We start from the raw sequence: 19050 nt of genomic DNA on the forward strand, positions 1-19050 counted from the left end.
AGCTGTCTCTTTGAAAAGGTAAAGAAAATAAACAAATCTTTGACCAGATTAACCAATAAAGAAACAAAGAGAACCTAAACAAGAAATGAAAAAGGAGAAACTGCAACTGATACTGCAGACAAAAAAAAAAAAGAACCTCAAGAAAATACAATGAACAATTATATGCCAACAAATTGGACAATCTTTCTAAGAAAAGGACAACTTTCCAGAAACCTATCAAAATTGAATCAAAAGAAATAGTTTTAAAAAAAATTTTTTTCTTTTAAGAGCTAAACCTGCAGCACATGGAAGTTCCCAGGCTAGGGGTCAAATCCACTGCAACCTACACCACAGTTCACAGCAATGCTGGATCCTTAACACACTAAGCAAGACTGGAGATAAAACCCGCATCCTCATGGATGCTAGTAGAGTTCTTAACCTGCTAAACCATGACAGGAACTCCAGAAATAGATAATTGAAACAGCCTCATCACTAGAAGTGAAATAGAGTATGTAATTGAAAAAACAAAACAAAAAACCAACCCCCTACAAACAAAAGTCCAGGACCAGATGGCTTCACAGGTGAATTCTACCAAATACACAAAGAACTTTTCCTGATCCTTCTTAAACTTTTCCAAAGACTAAAGAGGAAGGAACACTCCCAAAGACATTCTATGAGGCCACCATCACCCTATTACCAAAACCAGACAAAGATACCACCAAAAGAGAAAACTGTAGATCAATATCTTTGATGAATACAGATACAAAAATTCTCAACAAAATTTTAGCAAACCAAATCCAACAACATAAAAAAGACTGGAATCCTCTAATGGTGCAGGGGGTTAGGGATCTGCCATTGTCACTGCAGCAGCTCTGGTCACTGTTGTGCCTTGGATTCAATCCCTGGCCCAGGAACTTTCACATGTCACAGGAAAGGCCAAAAAAAAATTTTTTTTTTTTTGGAACAAAACAACACATAAAAAAGATCACATACCATGACCAACTGGGAGTCATCCCAAGTTCACAAGGATGGTTCAACATACACAAATCAATGTAATACACCACCTTAACAAAAGTCAAAAAACGTATGACCATTTTAAAAGATGCAGAAAATGCATCTGAAAAAAACTCAACATCCATTTTAGAGGTAACATGTCTCATCATAACGAAAGCTATTTACGACAAACTCACATTCTATGTAATAATCAACAGAGAAAAGCTGAGAGCCTTCCTGCTAAAATCTGGATCAAGGAAAGGATGGAGTTTCCATTGTAGTAGAGTGGGTTAAGGATCCAGTGTTGCCTCAAGTATGGTGTAGGTTGTAGCTGCAAACTCAGTCTTGATCCCTGGTCCAGGAACTTCCATATACCAAGGATATGACAAAAAAAAAAAACAAAAAACAAAGAGTTGTTCTTGATAGGCACAAAGGGATAGGTGGTGTCTTGGGAGAGCTGAGACATAGGTTTGATCCCAAGCCCAGCACAGTGGGTTAAGGATCCATCGTTGCTGCAAATGTGGCTTAGGTCGCAACTACAGCTCATATCTGATCCCTGGCCCAGAAAAGAATGCCACTCTCAGTACTTCTTCTTTTTTTTTTTTTTTTTTTTTGCTTTTTAAGGCCCCACTCAAGGCATATCAAAGTTCCCAGGCTAGAGGTTGAATCAGAGCCATAGCTGCCAGCCTATGCCACAGCCACACAAGATCCAAGCCAAGACTTCAACTACACCACAGCTCACAGCAACACCATATCCTTAACCCTCTGAGCAAGCCAAGGGATCAAACCCGCATCTTCACAGATCCTAGTCAGGTTCATTACCACTGAGCCATGAAGGGAACTCCCTCACAACTTCTTTTTAACTTAACATTGGAAGTCCTAGCCACAGCAATCAGAGAAGAAAAAGAAAACAAAAGTCATCCAAATTGGAAAGGAAGCGGTAAAATTGTCAATATATGCAGATGACAAGATACTATATATATAGAAAACCATAAGGAGTCCACACAAAAAAATATTTGATCTGATCAACAAATTCAGCAAAGTAGCAAAAAACAAGACTAACAGTCAGAAGCTGATTGCATTTCTGTATACTAACAAAACCAGAAAGGGAATGTAAAAAAAAAAAAAAAATCCCTTTTAAAATCCCATCCAAAAAAAATTAAAACACATAGGAATACACCTGACCAAGGAGGTGAAAGACTTATACAATAAGAACCATAAAACATTAATAAAGGAAGTTAAAGAGGATGCAAGGAAATGCAAAGATATCTCAAACTCTTGGATTGGAAGAATTAATATTGTTAAAAATGGCAATACTACCCCCAAAAGCAATCTACAGACTTAACACAATCTCTATTAAATTACCCATGACATTTTTCACAGAACTAGAACAAATAATCCTAAAATTTACATGGAGCCATAAAAGACCAAGAATTTTCAAAGCAATCCTGAGAACAAAGAAAGAGGCAAAATTCTCCCAGACTTCAGAAAATACTATAAGACTACACTAATCAAAACAGTGTGCTTGCTTTTAGTACAAAAACAGACATACAAATCAATGGAACAAAATAGAGCCCAGAAATAAACACAAACACACCTCCAGTCAATTAATGTTCACAAAGGAAGAAAGAATATGAAATGGGAGAAAGTCTCTTCAGCAAGTGGTGCTAGGAAAGTTGGACAGTGGCATGTAAATCAATGAAGTTAGAACACACCCTCATGCCATGGACAAAAATATCCCAAGACAGTAGAAATAAAAGCAAAAATAAACAAATGGAACTTAAACTTATAAGCTTTTGCACAAGAAAGAAAACCATAAACAGAATGAAAAGACAACATATGGATAGGGAGAAAATAGTTGCAAATGATGCAACCAACAAGAGCTTAATCTCCAAAATACACAAAAAACTCAGACAATTCAACAACAAAAAAACCAAGAAAACCCACCCAATCAAAAAATGGGCAGAAGATCTAAAAAGACATTTCGCCAAGAAAGATATATGGATGGACAATAGACACATGAAAAGATGCTCAACATCACTAATTAAGAGAGAAATGCAAATCAAAACTACTATGAGGTACCACCTTGGCCATCATTAAAAAGTCTACAAGCAATAAATGCTAGAGAGGATGTGGAGAAGAGAACCCTCCTACATTGTTAGAAGGTATGTGAATTGGTGCGACCACTGTGGAAAACAGTATGGAAGTTCCCCAGAAAACTGAAAATAAACTGTATGATCCAGCAATCCCACTCCTGGGTATATGTCCAGACAAAACTATAATCCAAAAAGATACATGAAGCCCTATATTCATAGCAGCACTCTTCACAATAGCCAAGACATGGAAACAACCTAAATGTTCGACAGAGGAATGGATAAAAAAGATATGGTACATATATACAATGGAATACTACTCAGCCATAAAAAAGAATAAAATAATGCCATTTGCAGCAGCACGGAGAACCTAAAGATTATCATAATAAGTGATTTAAGTCAGACTTTGAGAACAGACTTGTGGTTGGGGAGGCAGGTAGCTGGAGATGGATTGGGAGTTTGAAGTGAGCAGATGTAAACTATGATATATATATATATATATATATATATATATATATATATATATATATATGTTTAGAATGGGTAAACAACAAGGTTCTACTGTATAGTACCAGGGAGTTCCCATCATGGCTCAGTGGTTAATGAATCCAACTAGGAACCATGAGGTCACGGGTTCGATCCCTGGCCTGCTCAGTGGGTTAAGGATCCGGCATTGCTGTGAGCTGTGGTGTAGGTCACAGATACGGCTCGGACCTGTTGCTGCTGTGGCTGTGGTATAGGCCGGCGGCTACAGCTACAATTAGACCCCTAGCCTGGGAAACTCCATATGCCGTGGGAGCAGCCCTAGAAAAGGCAAAAAGACAAAAAATAAATTTTAAAAAATACTGTATAGTACCAGGAACTATATTCAATATACTATGTTAAACCACAATGGAAAAAATGTGTGTGTATATATATATATATATATCTGAATGACTTTGCTGTACACCAAAAACTAACACAACATTGTACATCAACTATACTTCAATAAAATAACTTTATAAAAAAAACAAGCTACAGTCAGAACGATGTGTTCATAAGTTAAGGAAATTAAAAATAAAAAGACAGGAATTAATTCTTCCCACTGTTCTGTTACCAATTTTAATATATAGTGACATTGTTTTTGCTTAATACCAGTTTATAGTTTGCATAAAACATTCACACTGTTCACAAGTTTTAAAAAGTTACATTACATTGTATACAGGTTATAATCACAAGTCCTTCTCCCATCCTCAACTTTCTAACCTGATATCCATCCAGAGGCATCCATTTTCATTAATGTCTGGTCTACTTTTATTTTTTGAAAAATTAGCAAATAGAAAAGCACACATACATATACTCTCTCTCATTTCCATTCTTTCTTACATAAAATGTAAATTCTATATGCTTGTGTAGGTGAAGAGATCCGCAATGGTGCCCTGGCATTTTTGCCACGTATCCACGAAGGCCATGCAGGCAAAGGCTGGAACCATATCTGATCTGTCTTGGCAAATGCTCTGATCCTCCAACAACGTGATGGGGTGGCAGGTATGGGAGGTGCTGCCTCCACACCATCTCCCATTCACTTCCCTATCGCTTCTGGGTGGGAGGTTATATATAATGAGACCATTTCTTATCACCTCCCAGGTACTGCTCAACTGTTTGCTCTGCTGATCTCAGGGTACAGCTACAGACTATAAAACTGTGTATTAGAGGCAGTCTAGAAAACGGGATTGTCCACTAAGGGCATCTTCTGACTTGCACTGAAGTCACTTACCCTTTCATTTTGCTATTGTCCTTTTTGGTGGGTCAAACAATAACCCGGGGAGTTGGTATATTAGGCTACTTGTATGAACCAAAAAGTGGCTCACTTCATCTTTACTGGGTAAATCGGTTGAGGCCTTGGCCCTGCTTTGTTTTCTGTGCTTGACAACTTGCTTGTTTTACTTAAAATATCCCAGAAATCTTAGCGTTATCAGCTCTTAGTGGCTTTCCTTGTTCTTTACAACTCTGCTTGTGTGCGATGGCATAGTCACCTAGTCTCCGCCCAAATCTTTCCAAGCAGCTCATTTAAGCCTGTGGACTTTTAAAAATTATTTCAAGGGTAGTGTTGAGAAAACACTAAAGCCTTTTATATCAAGAGGGCCTAAAATATACCTAATCAATTTCTTCCTAAATTTAATACTCACCCATTTTCCTTGGCCTAGAACCTTCTGAGACAGGCAGGAAGCAGCTGCTGCCACCTTAGAAGGGTGATAATGCACCATGTCATAGTCAACAAGAGTCAGTTCCATCAAATATTTGGCTAAAGTGTGTTGCTCAACATCGACCTACAAAAGAACAGCCAGGGACAGTGAGAAGCACGGCTGTTATTACTCTCTTGCAAAAAAGGCCCAGTAACTCAAATACACTTAACTCATTTTTCCATCCTAGGTACTGATGTATTTCACAGTATGTTACAAGCACCAAACATGAAGTCTTTTCTCTTAAGAACTGGTGAATTAAGCATAGGGCTTATCTAGAAGATGCTTTCTATAAATTTATTAAGCTTTCTTCTCATTGGATCAATGTTTGAGACAACAAGCAGCAAAATAAAGTCTCCTACAGAATTGGAGGCACTTACCTCCCCAGCTTTTGATGCCCGCCTTAAAAAATGTAGTGGCAAAGGTCGACCCAATTCAAATTTCAATTCTTTCAAAATTAGAGTTTCCATTTCTCGAATTTGGGAACTGGTATAAGCGTTGTCTGTGATGTAAACAAAGTCTTTGATATTTGGAGAAAACATCTCCTCATACTTGGAAGCCAAGAGCAGAGCTGTAATCCCAACCAGTTGAAGCTTCTTACGAGAGACTGGCTGAACCTAATCGAAGAAGAATGTGTCAGATATCTAACAGAAGGATGGGGGCTCTGGGTGGGAGAAAGTAAGAGGACACTAAGTCCTAGAGAAGTACATGTTGCCTCTGCTCACACCCCTTAGATGCACAGGAATGTGAGTGTTGATAGCAGGCACCTTCACTGCTAATGGGCACAGCAGTAAGAGTCCAACAATCACCTTCTTGAATCCTCACAAAAGCCTAGAAAGTACATATTTTTACCCCACTTACAAATAGATGGCCTGATGGGAGTTCCCGTTGTGACGCAATAAACAAATCCGATTAGAAACCATGAGGTTGCAGGTTCAATCCCTAGCCTCGATCAGTGGGTTAAGGACCCGGTGTTGCCATGAGCTGTGGTGTAGGTCGCAGATGCAGCTTGGATCTGACGTTGCCGTGGCTGTGGTGTAGGCTGGCAGCTGTAGCTCCAACTGGATCCCTAGCCTAGGAACCTCCATATGCTGAGGGTGAGGCCCTAAAAAGCAAAACAAAAAGGATGGACTGAGAAGGCATTCAAACACCAGCCCAAGATCATTCAGTTGCTGAACAGGGAAGAATTAACCTGACGACCAAGCTCCCAGCACTGCTCAACCCTCCTCCTCCTGGTTTGCCCCTGGGGAAGCCTCACCACTGCACACAAGATGGTCTAAATCAAGATGAGGCCAAGCAAAAAATCAGGAATTCAGGGATGCCTAGGGATGAGGATGGGGTGCTTCAGGCATTTCCTTAATTCTCACTGTAAATACATTCATTATTCAACCTGAAACATCTTCCAAAGATGCTACAGAGTCTAGGAAAATCTCAGTCACACACACACACACAGATATTTTTTTTTAAACTGAGAATTTGTTTTTCTTGCATCAACTCACAATATTGAAAATCTACTAAAAATCTACTAAAAATCTTTCCCACCCAACAAGGATTGTATAATGAAAACCAATGAACCTATGGTTACTTAGTATTTTGCAGTATCTTCAGGGTTATTATTAGCAACACAATTATTACTGTATTGTTTGAGCAACATTTGTACTTGACCTACTTTTTTTTTTTTTTTTGCTTTTTAAGGCTGCACACGGAGGTTCCCAGTCTAAGGGTCTGAATGGAGCTACAGCTGCCAGCCTACACCATAGGCACAGCAATGAAGCCACGTCTGTGACCTACACCACAGCTCATGGCAATGCTGGATCCTTAACCCAATGAATGAGGCCAGGGATCGAACCTGCAACCTCATTGTTCCTAGTGAGATATATTTCCACTGAGCCACAACAGGAACTCCTATACCTATACTATAAATTTTGACTTTTTTTTTTTTTTGTCTTTTTGCTATTTCTTGGGCCGCTCCTGCGGCATATGGAGGTTCCCAGGCTAGGGGTCGAATCGGAGCTATAGCCACCAGCCTACGCCAGAGCCACAGCAACGCGGGATTTGAGCCACATCTGCAACCTACACCACAGCTCATGGCAACGCTGGATCGTTAACCCACTAAGCAAGGGCAGGGACCGAACCCGCAACCTCATGGTTCCTAGTCAGATTCGTTAACCACTGGGCCACAACGGGAACTCCTGACTTATTTTTTTAAAAAACATGTGGCCACGCCCACAGCATATGGAAGTTCCCAGGCCAGGGCTTGAGCCAGTGCCACTATAGAGACAATGCCAAGTAGTTATGATGTGAGCCACCGTTATGATGTGACTTTAAATAAAGCCTTATCTGCCAGGCTATCACTTAGATAACACACTAGCAGTGGCATTTCTTCCAACTGGTGTTTTTGCACTACCAGTTGATAAACATTTTGATGATTACTTCTGCCTCTCGGCCTTTTTTTTTTTTCTCCCCTTTTCTGCACCCATGGCATGCATAAGTTCCCAGGTCAGAGACTGAACCCAAGTCACAGCAGAGACAACACTGGGTCCTTAACCCACTGAGCCATCAGGGAACTCCTCAGCTAATTCATCTTCCTCTTTAGACCTCACACTCTCAGTACACTTCACACACATGCCTCCACCTCTTTTAAACAGCTTTGCTGCCTCCTTCTTCTACAGTGACTCAATGCCACAGCTGGCTGGAAACTGCTAAGTTCTCTGGCCAAACTCATTTTCCAGATGAGCAAGTTCAATACCAAAGAGTACTGATCTTTTTTTTTTTTTTTTGTCTTTTTGCCATTTCTTGGGCCACTTCCATGACATATGGAGGTTCCCAGGCTAGGGGTCCAATTGGAGCTGTAGCCGCTGGCCTACACCAGAGCCACAGCAACGTGGGATCCAAGCAGCATCTGCAACCTATACCACAGCTCACGGCAACACCGGATCCTTAACCCACTGAGCAAGGCCAGGGATGGAACCCGCAACCTCGTGGTTCTTAGTCGGATTCGTTAACCACTGAGCCACGATGGGAACTCCCAAAGCGTACTGAACTATCAAAATCATGCAAGCAAGCCTGAAAAACCAGCCTCCAAAGCCACCAAAGTCTTCAGATGGCCTTTTAGACCATTTGCTGGTTTATCGCCTCTGATGCATAATCATGTCAAGACAGCATTTCCTCTGAGCACTTTCCAGCGGGCTGACCTAACAAAAATGCTCAGCACTGGTCAGCATCACCAGCAGTTTGATACACTTGGACTACTTCCTTTTCTAGCACCTTAAGTTCCTTGGCATCTCATAAATTGGCTTTTGAAGCAATGCCTAAGTGTGAAGTTCAGTGAGCTGCTGGCATGAAGTCCGTGGAGCACTCTTACCTGTAAAAATCGATCCATGATGGCCACGCACATGTACAGAGTTTCCTGCAGCAGCCTAAACTTGGAGTGGACCTGCACCAGCCAGTCCACCAGGATGGCACGCATACGTCCATTTATATCTCTTCCATCTAAGAAATGGGGATTGATGGGATGCAGAACCTGTGGGTGAAATTAAAAGTTTAAAAAGCTAACCTTATTTCCTTTCCAGCTGTGTGGTAAATTTCACACAGCTGTACAACCACAACACAAAGGCTCTCTCACCTCAAGCTGCTTTAGGTACTGGTAGATATCCTTAACATAGTCGCTGCAGAGCTGAGGGTTTTCCCCATCTTCATTATCAATATCCTCAATTTTGCAGAGCAAAGCATCAGAGAAAGCTTGGCAGAGGCTCTCCTCCTTCATGGAGATGTCCTCAGGTGTGGGAGAAGGACCCTACATCCGAGAATCAAAATTCACATATCACTATGTTAGGAGTAGCCTTGATGGCAAACCCATGCAGGCCCAACTGGTTTAAAAGTATAATGTGCATTTTTATAAATGATAAAGCCAAAACAATACATTTCAGAGTAAGGGGTGAATAAATGAAAGCATAGTAAACTTTTTGGAGATATACTCCTGTTTCACTCAAAGTGAAAATCTAAGTCCTCACGATGGTCTCTGGGCCCTGCATGAGCTGGCCCTCCCTCCTCCACTGCTGACCTATCTCCTACTTCTCTCCCCTCAGTCAGCTTCACTCCCACCTCCTGGCCAGACCTCCCCCAGGACAAAGCAGGCTTCCTCTTCCCAGAAAGTTCTTGTCCCTGTGTTCATATGGGTAATTTTTTTTAAATTTTTAATGGTTTTTATTTTTTTCCATTATAGCTGGTTTACAACATTCTGTCAATTTTCTACTGTACAGCAAAGTGACTCAGTCACACACACATATATATACATTTTTTCTCACATTATCATTCTCCATCATAAGTAACTAGATATAGTTCCCAGTGCTATACAGCAGGATCTCACAGTTTTTCCATTCCAAAGGCAATAGTTTGCATCTATTAATCCCAGATTGCCAGGCCATTCCACTCCCTCTCCCTTCCCCTCCCCCTCCCCCTCAGCAACCACAAATCTGTTCTCCATGTCCATGAGTTTCTTTTCTCTGGAGTTTCATTTGTGCCATGTATTAGATTACAGATATGCGATATTATGTGGTATTTGTCCTTCTCTTTCTGACTCACTTCACTCAGTATGAGAGTCTCTAGTTCCATCCATGTTGCTCCAAATGGCATTATTTCGTTCTTTTTTATGGCTGAGTAGTATTCCATTGTGTATATATACCACATCTTCTTAACCCATTCATCTGTCGATGGACATTTAGATTGTTTCCATGTCTTGGCTACTGTGAATAGGACTACAGGTGAATGTGTCTTTTTCAAGGAAAGTTTTGTCTGGATACATGCCCAAGAGTGGGATTGCTGGGTCATATGGTAGTTCTATATTTAGTTATCTGAGGTACCTCCATACTGTTTTCCATAGTGGTTGTACCAATTTACATTTCTACCAACAGTGCAGGAGAGCTCCCTTTTCTCCACACTCTCTCCAGCATTTGTTATTTGTGGACTTGTTAATGATGGCCATTCTGACTAGTCATGGGTAATTTCCTCAACTTAAAGTTTTCTTAAATGCCACCTTCTCAATGAGGTCTATTCTGACTCCTATTGAAATTACCATCTGCCTCCTATTCCTCCCACACAAATGTTTCATCTCTCTTATAGATTTTTTTTTCCGCAGAGAATCTACGACCTAATATACCTCAGAGTTCGCTTACATATGATGTGTCTACCTCAATCAATGCAAAATGATTCTGTCCACTGAGGTATCTCAAATGCCTAGGGTCATCCCTGACACACAGTAGGTACTCAAGAAATATTTATTGAGTCTCTTCAATAGGTGGTGATGGGAAACTGGACAGCTACATTCAAAAGAATGAAATTAGAACATTCTCCACACCATACACAAAGATAAACTCAAAACTAAAAAGACTGGAGTTCCCATCGTGGTGCAGTGGTTAACGAATCCGACTAGGAACCATGGGGTTGTGGGTTCGGTCCCTGCCCTTGCTCAGTGGGTTAACGATCCAGCGTTGCCATGAGCTGTGGTGTAGGTTGCAGATGCGGCTCAGATCCCGCGTTGCTGTGGCTCTGGCGTAGGCTGGTGGCTACAGCTCCGATTCGACCCCTAGCCTGGGAACCTCCATATGCCCCGGGAGCAGCCCAAGAAATAGCAAAAAGACAAAAAAAAAAAAAACTAAAAAGACTGAATACAAGACACTCTTAGATGAAAACATAGGCCAAACACCCTCTGATATAAAGCACAGCAATATCTTCTCAGATCCATCTCCTAGAGTAATGAAAATATAAACCAAAATACACAAATGAAACCTAATTAAATTTAAAAGTTTTTGCACAGCAAAGGAAACCACAAACAAAGTGATAAAACACACAGAATGGGAGAAAATATTTGGAAATGACGTGATTGACAAGGGATTAATTTCCAAAATATACAAACACCTCCTGCAGCTCAATAGCAAAAAAAAAAAAAAAAAATCCAATCAAAAAATGGGCAAATCTAACAAGTCATCTCTCCGAAGTAGACATACAAATGGCCAAAAAATATGAAAATATGTTCAACATCACTAATTACTAAAGAAATGCAAATCGAAACTACTGGGAGGTACAACCTCGCACCAGGCACAATGGCCATCCTCAAAGTCTACCAACAATAAATGTTGGAGAGGGTGTGGAGAAAAGGGAAATTTTTACAGTGCTGGTGGGAATGTACATGGGTACAACCACTATGGAAAACAGTATAGAGGTTCCTCAAAAAATTAAAAATAGAACTACCACATGATCCAGCAATCCCACTCCCAGGTATCTATCTGGAGAAGACCACAATTTGAAAAGATACATGCACACCAATGTTCACAGCAGCACTATTTACAATAGCCAAGATATGGAAGCAACCTAAATGTCCATGGACAGAGGAATGGATGAAAAAGAATATATACAATGGAACATTACCCAGCCATAAAAAAAGAGTGAAATGTCATTTGCAACAACATGGATGGACCTAGAGATTACTATATTAAGTGAAGGTAGTCAGTGAACAAACATCCTATGATATCACTTATATGAGGAATCTTAAAAAAGGATACAAATGAAGTTAATTGCAGAACAGAAACAGACTCACAGACTTTGAACAACTTATAGATACCAAAGGGGACAATGTTGGAGGAGGGGGTTAGGGAGGATGGACTCGGGGTTTGGGATTGGTATACGCACACCAAGATATACAGAATGATTACTCAATGGGGACAGCACAGGGAACTCTACCCAATATTCTGTGCATAATTTACATAGGAAAAGAATCTGAAAGAGAATGGATGTGTGTAATGTATAATATCACTTTGTTGTACAGCAGAAATTATCACATTGTAAATCATATTTCAATAAAACTTTAAAAAATGAAATAAATATTCAAAGAAACTTAAGACACCTGGGTTCAGAGATTCCTAGAGCTGATAGTTCACTTTAGCAAGTAGACCCTTGTGCAAGTCTAATGTTTTCTTCTCATCAATTACTGTATTCTAAATTTAGAAATTGTTTGGCAATCAAAGGGAGGAAAAGCACATTCCAGCCTATGAATAAAACAGGAGGATGCAAAGACTAAGCAAGTATACATTTAGTATTTTCTTATATTGACTTGGTGATTGTTTATAAAAAGCACACAAATTAAAAATTTAAGCCAGAGCCTTCCTCGCCTGCCTGCTTGTATCTCTCACAAGTGTCCTATCTTAATAAATCTATTTCTTGCCACTAAAGTGTTTAGTAATGAAGTATTAATAAAGCATTATTTTTTTAAAGAATAAGAGGTATTTCTCAAAGGAAAGCCTAACAGGACTGCTAGGCCATAAAGAACATGTATTAAAATAATAAAATACTGTGGAGTTCCCATCGTGGCCCATCGGAAACAAATCCAACTGGGAACCATAAGGTTACAGGTTCAATCCCTGGCCTCACTCAGTGGGTTAAGGACCCGGCATTACCATGAGCTGTGGTGTAGGTCACAGATGCAGCTCGGATCTGGTATTGCTGTGGCTGTGGAGTAGGCCGGCAGCTACAGCTCTGATTGGACCCCTGGCCTGGGAACCTCCATATGCCACACGTGCAGCCCTCAAAAAGATAAGAGACAAAAAATAAATAAATAAATAAAAATAAAATAATACTGAAGTTCCCATTGTAGCTCAGCAGTAAACGAACCTGACTAGCATCCATGAGGACCTGGGTTCTATCCCTGACCTCGCTCAGTGTGTTGAAGACCTGGTGTTGCTGTGGCTATGGTATAGGCACTGAAGGAATTGAAGGAATCGAGCAAGAGTGATTAGAATCGGATGTGCATTTTTTTAAAAATGTGCATTTTAGGAGTTCCCATTGTGGCACAGTGGTTAACGAATCTGACTAGGAACTATGAGGTTGCAGGTTCGATCCCTGGCCTTGCTTAGTGGGTTAAGGATCCAGCATTGCTGTGAGCTGTGGTGTAGGTCGCAGACATGGCTCAGATCCCGCGTTGCTGTGGCTCTGGCATAGGCCAGCGGCTACAGCTCCGATTGGACCCCTAGCCTGGGAACCTCCATACGCTGCAGGAGTGGCCCTAGAAAAGGCGAAAAGGCAAAAAGACAAAAAAAAAAAAAAAGATGTGCATTTTAATAAGCACATGTAACTTCAGTTTAAGATTACCTTTTTCAAGGATAAGCATCATCACTCTCCCCAGGAAAGGCAGCCAGCACCAGGCAGCCTGGTTTAAGAAGGCAGAGGTTATCTTCATGTGCTTCACAGACTGCCTCAACAGCTTAAAATGTTTACTTGTGTTTACTCAGAAGCACACCCGAGTGTAGCCATATCCAAAGCCACCAGGAATAAGAGGATAATTGCTCTGGGTCTTCATTCAGAATCTCCTGAAAGCATTCCTTTTGGACTCCAATATAATCTAATTATTCTAAAATCCTTTCTAAGACCCTTTGTAGATTATAGCCTAAGCCCCCGTGGGCCAGTTGTGCAATCCTGTCCAATGTCTGCTGTGTGCAAAGGTTAAAAAACACATGAGCTAGTTAACCATCACAAAAGTAGTCTGAGGACAAAAACCTTCGAATTAAATTCAAGACTGCTGTGGATCAGAACAGAAAAGTTCTATCAGAAAACAATAAATCTGTGAGATTTTGTGGACCCTGAGAAGCTGCTGTTTGGCAGGGGATGGGTGGAGTGTGAGTAGTCTATGGAAGTTCTAGTACCTACATTTACTTTACTTAGGTCTGCTAAGAGAACAGACTAATATGAATATGCAAGTATACAGGGATTAACACAAGTTTTGGCAAAATACAGGGTTCGTTTACTTACTAAATTATAATTGATAAACAATGGCAATTCAGGGCGGTAAGGAAGGACTCTAAGAAAAACTTAATTCTGATCTGACAGTTCATGTTTTGTAGCATTAAGTGTGTACACATGCATATACAGGTGTATTCAATTGTAGAAAAGCAAAATCAGGTACCATGACTAGCTTTAGGGAATGCAGTGGAGTGGAATTTGGGGGGTAGGGAGAGTGGTAAACATGAACTGAACTTTAAGTCTATGTATTCTACATATTCCTGCTTTTTGCTTTTTTATGACTATGTTTCTTGTGTAATTAAAAGTAAAAGGGGAAGATATCTTAGAAATTTATACATAGAATTTCCATATGACCAAGCAATCCCACTCTTGGGCATATATCTGGACAAAACTCTACTTAAGAGACACATGCACCCACATGTTCATTGCAGCACTATTCACAATAGCCAGGACATGGAAACAACCCAAATGTCCATCAACAGATGATTGGATTCGGAAGATGTGGTCTATATACACAATGGAATACTACTCAGCCATAAAAAAGAATGACATAATGCCATTTGCAGCAACATGGATGGAACTACAGAATCTCATACTGAGTGAAATGATCCAGAAAGACAAAGACAAATACCATATGATATCACTTATAACTGGAATCTAATATACAGCACAAATGAACATCTCCACAGAAAAGAAAATCATGGACTTGGAAAATAGACTTGTGGCTTCCTGATGGGAGAGGGAGGGAGTGGGAGGGATCGGGTGCTTGGGGTTATCAGATACAACTTAGAATAGATTTACAAGGAGATGCTGCTGAGTAGCATTGAGAACTATGTCTAGATACTCATGTTGCAACAGAACAAAGGGTGGGGGGAAAAATGTATACATGTAAGGATAACTTGATCCCCTTGCTGTACAGTGGGAAAATAAAAGAAAAATAAATAAAATAAAATGGCCACTGGACTCATCAAAAAAATAAATAAAAAATAAATAAAAATAAAAGGGACTTTTTTTAATGTGGGCTTATTTCCTTTCACATATGGCTTTTGCTTTAGAGAAAGTTAGGACATAAAAGATTCTTATATTTGAATAATGACCATCACTAAATTGAGTGTTTAAATCCAGTCCATAAATCTAAAACCCCATTGGAATTTCTAGCTGCCACTCCCCAGCACATCTCCTAAGTTTGCATCTACCTCTGCTATAGGGTGTTACTCTTTTACTCTGCAGTTCCTGGCTTGAGTGGGGGCTTCCTGGGGATAGGATCAATGGTTTGCTCACCTGTTTCCCCAATGCCCAGCAAGCAAGGGGCTAGTAAAAAGCCTTGCCTTTCAAACCACCCAGTGCTTCCCAAACCCACATGAGTCAGCTAGAAACAGTTTTCTCCAAAAACTGCAGGACCATAAGCTTCTGCAAATACCTGTGAATAGCTCGGGCCCTTTCAGTTTCACCCAGGGCCCTCTGTGATTTAGTCACTTCATTTGCTACAAGAAAGAAACCTGTTCTCCACTTTTACAAAGATGGTATCTATTTGGTTAGAAATCTGAGAACATCTAGTTCATATTATAAGCTTTCTAGGCCTTAGTGCTGCTAGAAACTGTGCCCAACTGGTATTTCCACACCTCCAGCGACAGGTTGAAAGAAAAAAATGGCTATTACTCTGCAGATAGAGCAGATACAAACTAAAAGCCAAGGGCTGACCCAAGACAGGGCTCCAGAGGGGCTCATCTGCCAGGAGGTGAGCCTCCCCTCAACTGTGGACTTAATGGTCGGTCTCTTCTGTAATGTTTTCTCAGAGAAAAGTGTATTTGAATTGGAAGTGATTATTGTTCGTTAATCCCTGCTGTCTTCTAAAATTAGAAGCATGTTTCAACCATGGAAGTGATTTTTATATGAGCTATAGGTCTTTATCTGAAATATAACAGCCTCAATCTTGTCAGGAAGCTAAAGGGAAAAGGAGTCAGCCAGATGTGGAGTAAAGGGACTCGAAGAGTGGAGGTTACAGAAGGAAATTTCTCATTTACTCTGTTCATAACGTTTTTGGTTTTTTTTTTTTTTAATTCTCCTTTTTTTAGTCCCTAATTTGAGTAGCAGTAATCCCTATGGTGATAAGTCTGAACATTTTAAGGAGGAAAATGAAAATCAATTTTAAGTCCCACATAACACTCACAAATAACCACCATCAATATTTTACATGCAAATGCATACTTTTAAATCTGGTATTGCACTGCATTATATTGTTATAATCTGATTTTTCTACCATTGTAACATGCATTTTGACATCTTAAAATATTCTACTGAAACATGTCATTTATGGTTGCATAGTATTTCATTAAATGGATGTAACAGATCTCCTACTACAGAATAAGAAATACTCATTACAGCACTACTTAAAAGTCCCTGACTGCCCCACTGATCATTTTCTTAGGATAAATTTTAAAAACAGCCTTACTGGATATAAAGAATAACCATTTGAAACACACTGCCAAGCCACCCTTCTGACATGTGGGAGCAATCACATTCAATCCGTCATAATGGCCAGGAGATCAAGGCCTGAAAAGCTGCTCTGGGTTTGGTATTTAGGAGGTCTTGAGAAACTTCCACGGAAAGGCCTTTAGGAAGGTTGATCTTGAGTATTTAGTTCTAGAATCAAAGCTTTCTTCCTCCTGTCTCATCAACAGCAACATGCTTGCAATCACCGCCTCTAAGTAGCAGGCTTGCAAATCTGTTCCTCTCTGTTAGATTTTGCTGGCACATTGCCAACTGCATTTCCCAATGGCTCTCTCTCTGTTACTTCAACAAATCTAAAGCCAAAGGAGATGACTTCCACAAAGCTACCTCACTCTCTTGCATTACCTATATTTTATTAATTTATTCCCTAAACAGTTTCTTAAATACTCAAATGCTTAATTAAGGGTCTCTCTCCTCCACTCCAAGCAGAATATACAACGAATTCCTTCTCATTACAGGATGATGTCCCTGAGAGGAATTCTGGAGCATCCTAACACATCAGATGTTGTTTCTTAGCACTTATGTACATAGGGATACATGTGTGAGCACATAGGGATACATGTGTGAGCACCTAGGAGATCTGGGCTCATTCAAGACACCCATCAGCCCTTGCTTAGAAAACTGCAATACCTCCTAATTAATGTCCCTTCCATGGCCACCCCATACTGCTTTCACCACTTAGCCTCAAAACTTTCCACAGTTCCTCACTGCCTGATGGGATAAAATTCAAATTCTAAGGCCTTCAAATCCAGCTGCAACCTTCTTCCCAGCGTTGTTTGTTTTTCTCACACAAACCTTCTGACCCAGTTTAGACTTGCTGACTCTTTGCCCAAAAGGACATAATTTATAGGCCTGTTCCCACTTTGGTGCCTTGATTCCTATTGCTGCTTTGTTTCCCTAAAAGGTGCTCTTTCCTCTCAGCTTCTCTCCATCCTTAAAAATCCCGCTTATTGGAGTTCCCACTGTGGCGCAAAAGATTAAGGACCCAGCATTGCCGCAGCTGTGGCGTAGGCTGCAGCTGCAGATCAGATTCAATCCTTGATCCAGGAACTTCCATATGCCATGGGTGAGGCTAGAAAAAGAAAAAAAAATTCACCTACTCCAGGAAGTTTCCCCAGACCACTCCATCCCTCAAGGTTCACTCCCCCCTTTAGATACAATTTACATTCAGTCATCCATTGCCTACGGGCACAAAGCATCATGCCCTAGGATTACATATTTAATTTTCAGATATAGATGCCCCTTCTAGGTAAACCTCCTCAAGGTAAGATGTCTCTTTATCAGCCTTAACACAACTGTATGTGTCTAGTCAGTACTCAACATATTTTTTGAAAACATCCAATGTTTTATTTTGAAAAAATTCAAACATAAATATATAAATATTCTGAGCTAGAAAGAGGCAGTTATATTGTATTCTCAGCAACTACAACAGTACCTATTTCGTTGTAATTATATGAATGTATGTAATCTATAAATGAGAGTATGCATGAACTTGAATATGGTGGAAAGTGAATGGGCCAGTGGGTCCATTAGCATTCTAACTTCAATTGAGCTTAACCAAAGTTTTTCAACAGAGAATTTTGGCATTACTTTGTGCCTACATGAGTGAAAGTCTCAGAATTGTAAACTTCCACCATCTTCATGGGCAAGTTCATTCTTTTTTTTTTTTTTTGTCTTTTTGCCTTTTCTAGGGCTGCTCCTGCGGCATATGGAGGGTCCCAGGCTAGGGGTCGAATTGGAGCTGTAGCCGCCGGCCTACACTAGGGCCACAGCAACGCAGGATCCAAGCCGCATCTGCAACCTACACCACAGCTCACGGCAACACCAGATGCTTAACCCACTGAGCAGGCCAGGGATAGAACCCGCAACCTCATGGTTCCTAGTCGGATTCGTTAACCACTGCGCCACGACGGGAACTCCAGCAAGTTCATTCTTAAACAGTGAATTATTATAATTATTTTTTTTGTCTTTTGAGGCCACACCCCCAGCATATGGAAGTTCCCAGGCTAGGGGTCTAATCAGAGCTACAGCTGCTGGCCTATACCACAACCATGACAACACAGATCCAAGCCACATCTGCGACCTACACCACAGCTCATGGCAATGACCGATCCTTAACCCACTGAGCAGGGCCAGGGACTGAACCCATGTCCTCATGGATACTAGTTGGGTTTGTTACTGCTGAGCCATGACAGGAACTCCTTTATAGTGAATTATTTTGTTTTGTTTTGTTTTGTTTTGTCTTTTTGCCTTTTCTAGGGCCACTGCTGAGGCATATGGAGGTTCCCAGGCTAGGGGTCTAATCAGAGCTGTAGCCACCGGCCTACACCACAGCCACAGCAACATGGGATCTGAGCCATGTCTGCGACCTGCACCACAGCTCACGGCAATGCCGGATCCTAAACCCACTGAGCAAGGCCAGGGATCAAACCTGCAACCTCATGGTTCCTAGTCAGATTCAT

At 40.6% G+C, this 19050-nt stretch overlaps 1 protein-coding gene across 2 annotated transcripts in view; it reads right to left on the reverse strand.

Moving 5' to 3' along the window:
- The window catches only part of CCNB2 (cyclin B2), a 34787-nt gene that overhangs the window by 11865 nt on the left and 3872 nt on the right, over positions 1–19050 (reverse strand). For both annotated transcript variants that reach the window (XM_047766228.1, XM_047766227.1), the window contains exons 4-7: positions 8913–9083; positions 8652–8810; positions 5668–5904; positions 5234–5374 (exon numbers count right to left, since the gene is read on the reverse strand). In XM_047766228.1, coding sequence (XP_047622184.1) covers positions 5234–5374; positions 5668–5904; positions 8652–8810; positions 8913–9083 — 708 coding nt within the window. The remainder of the gene's footprint in view (positions 1–5233; positions 5375–5667; positions 5905–8651; positions 8811–8912; positions 9084–19050) is intronic.

The sequence above is a fragment of the Phacochoerus africanus genome, chromosome 2, assembly GCF_016906955.1.
Source record: "Phacochoerus africanus isolate WHEZ1 chromosome 2, ROS_Pafr_v1, whole genome shotgun sequence".
Classification (NCBI taxonomy): domain Eukaryota; kingdom Metazoa; phylum Chordata; class Mammalia; order Artiodactyla; family Suidae; genus Phacochoerus; species Phacochoerus africanus.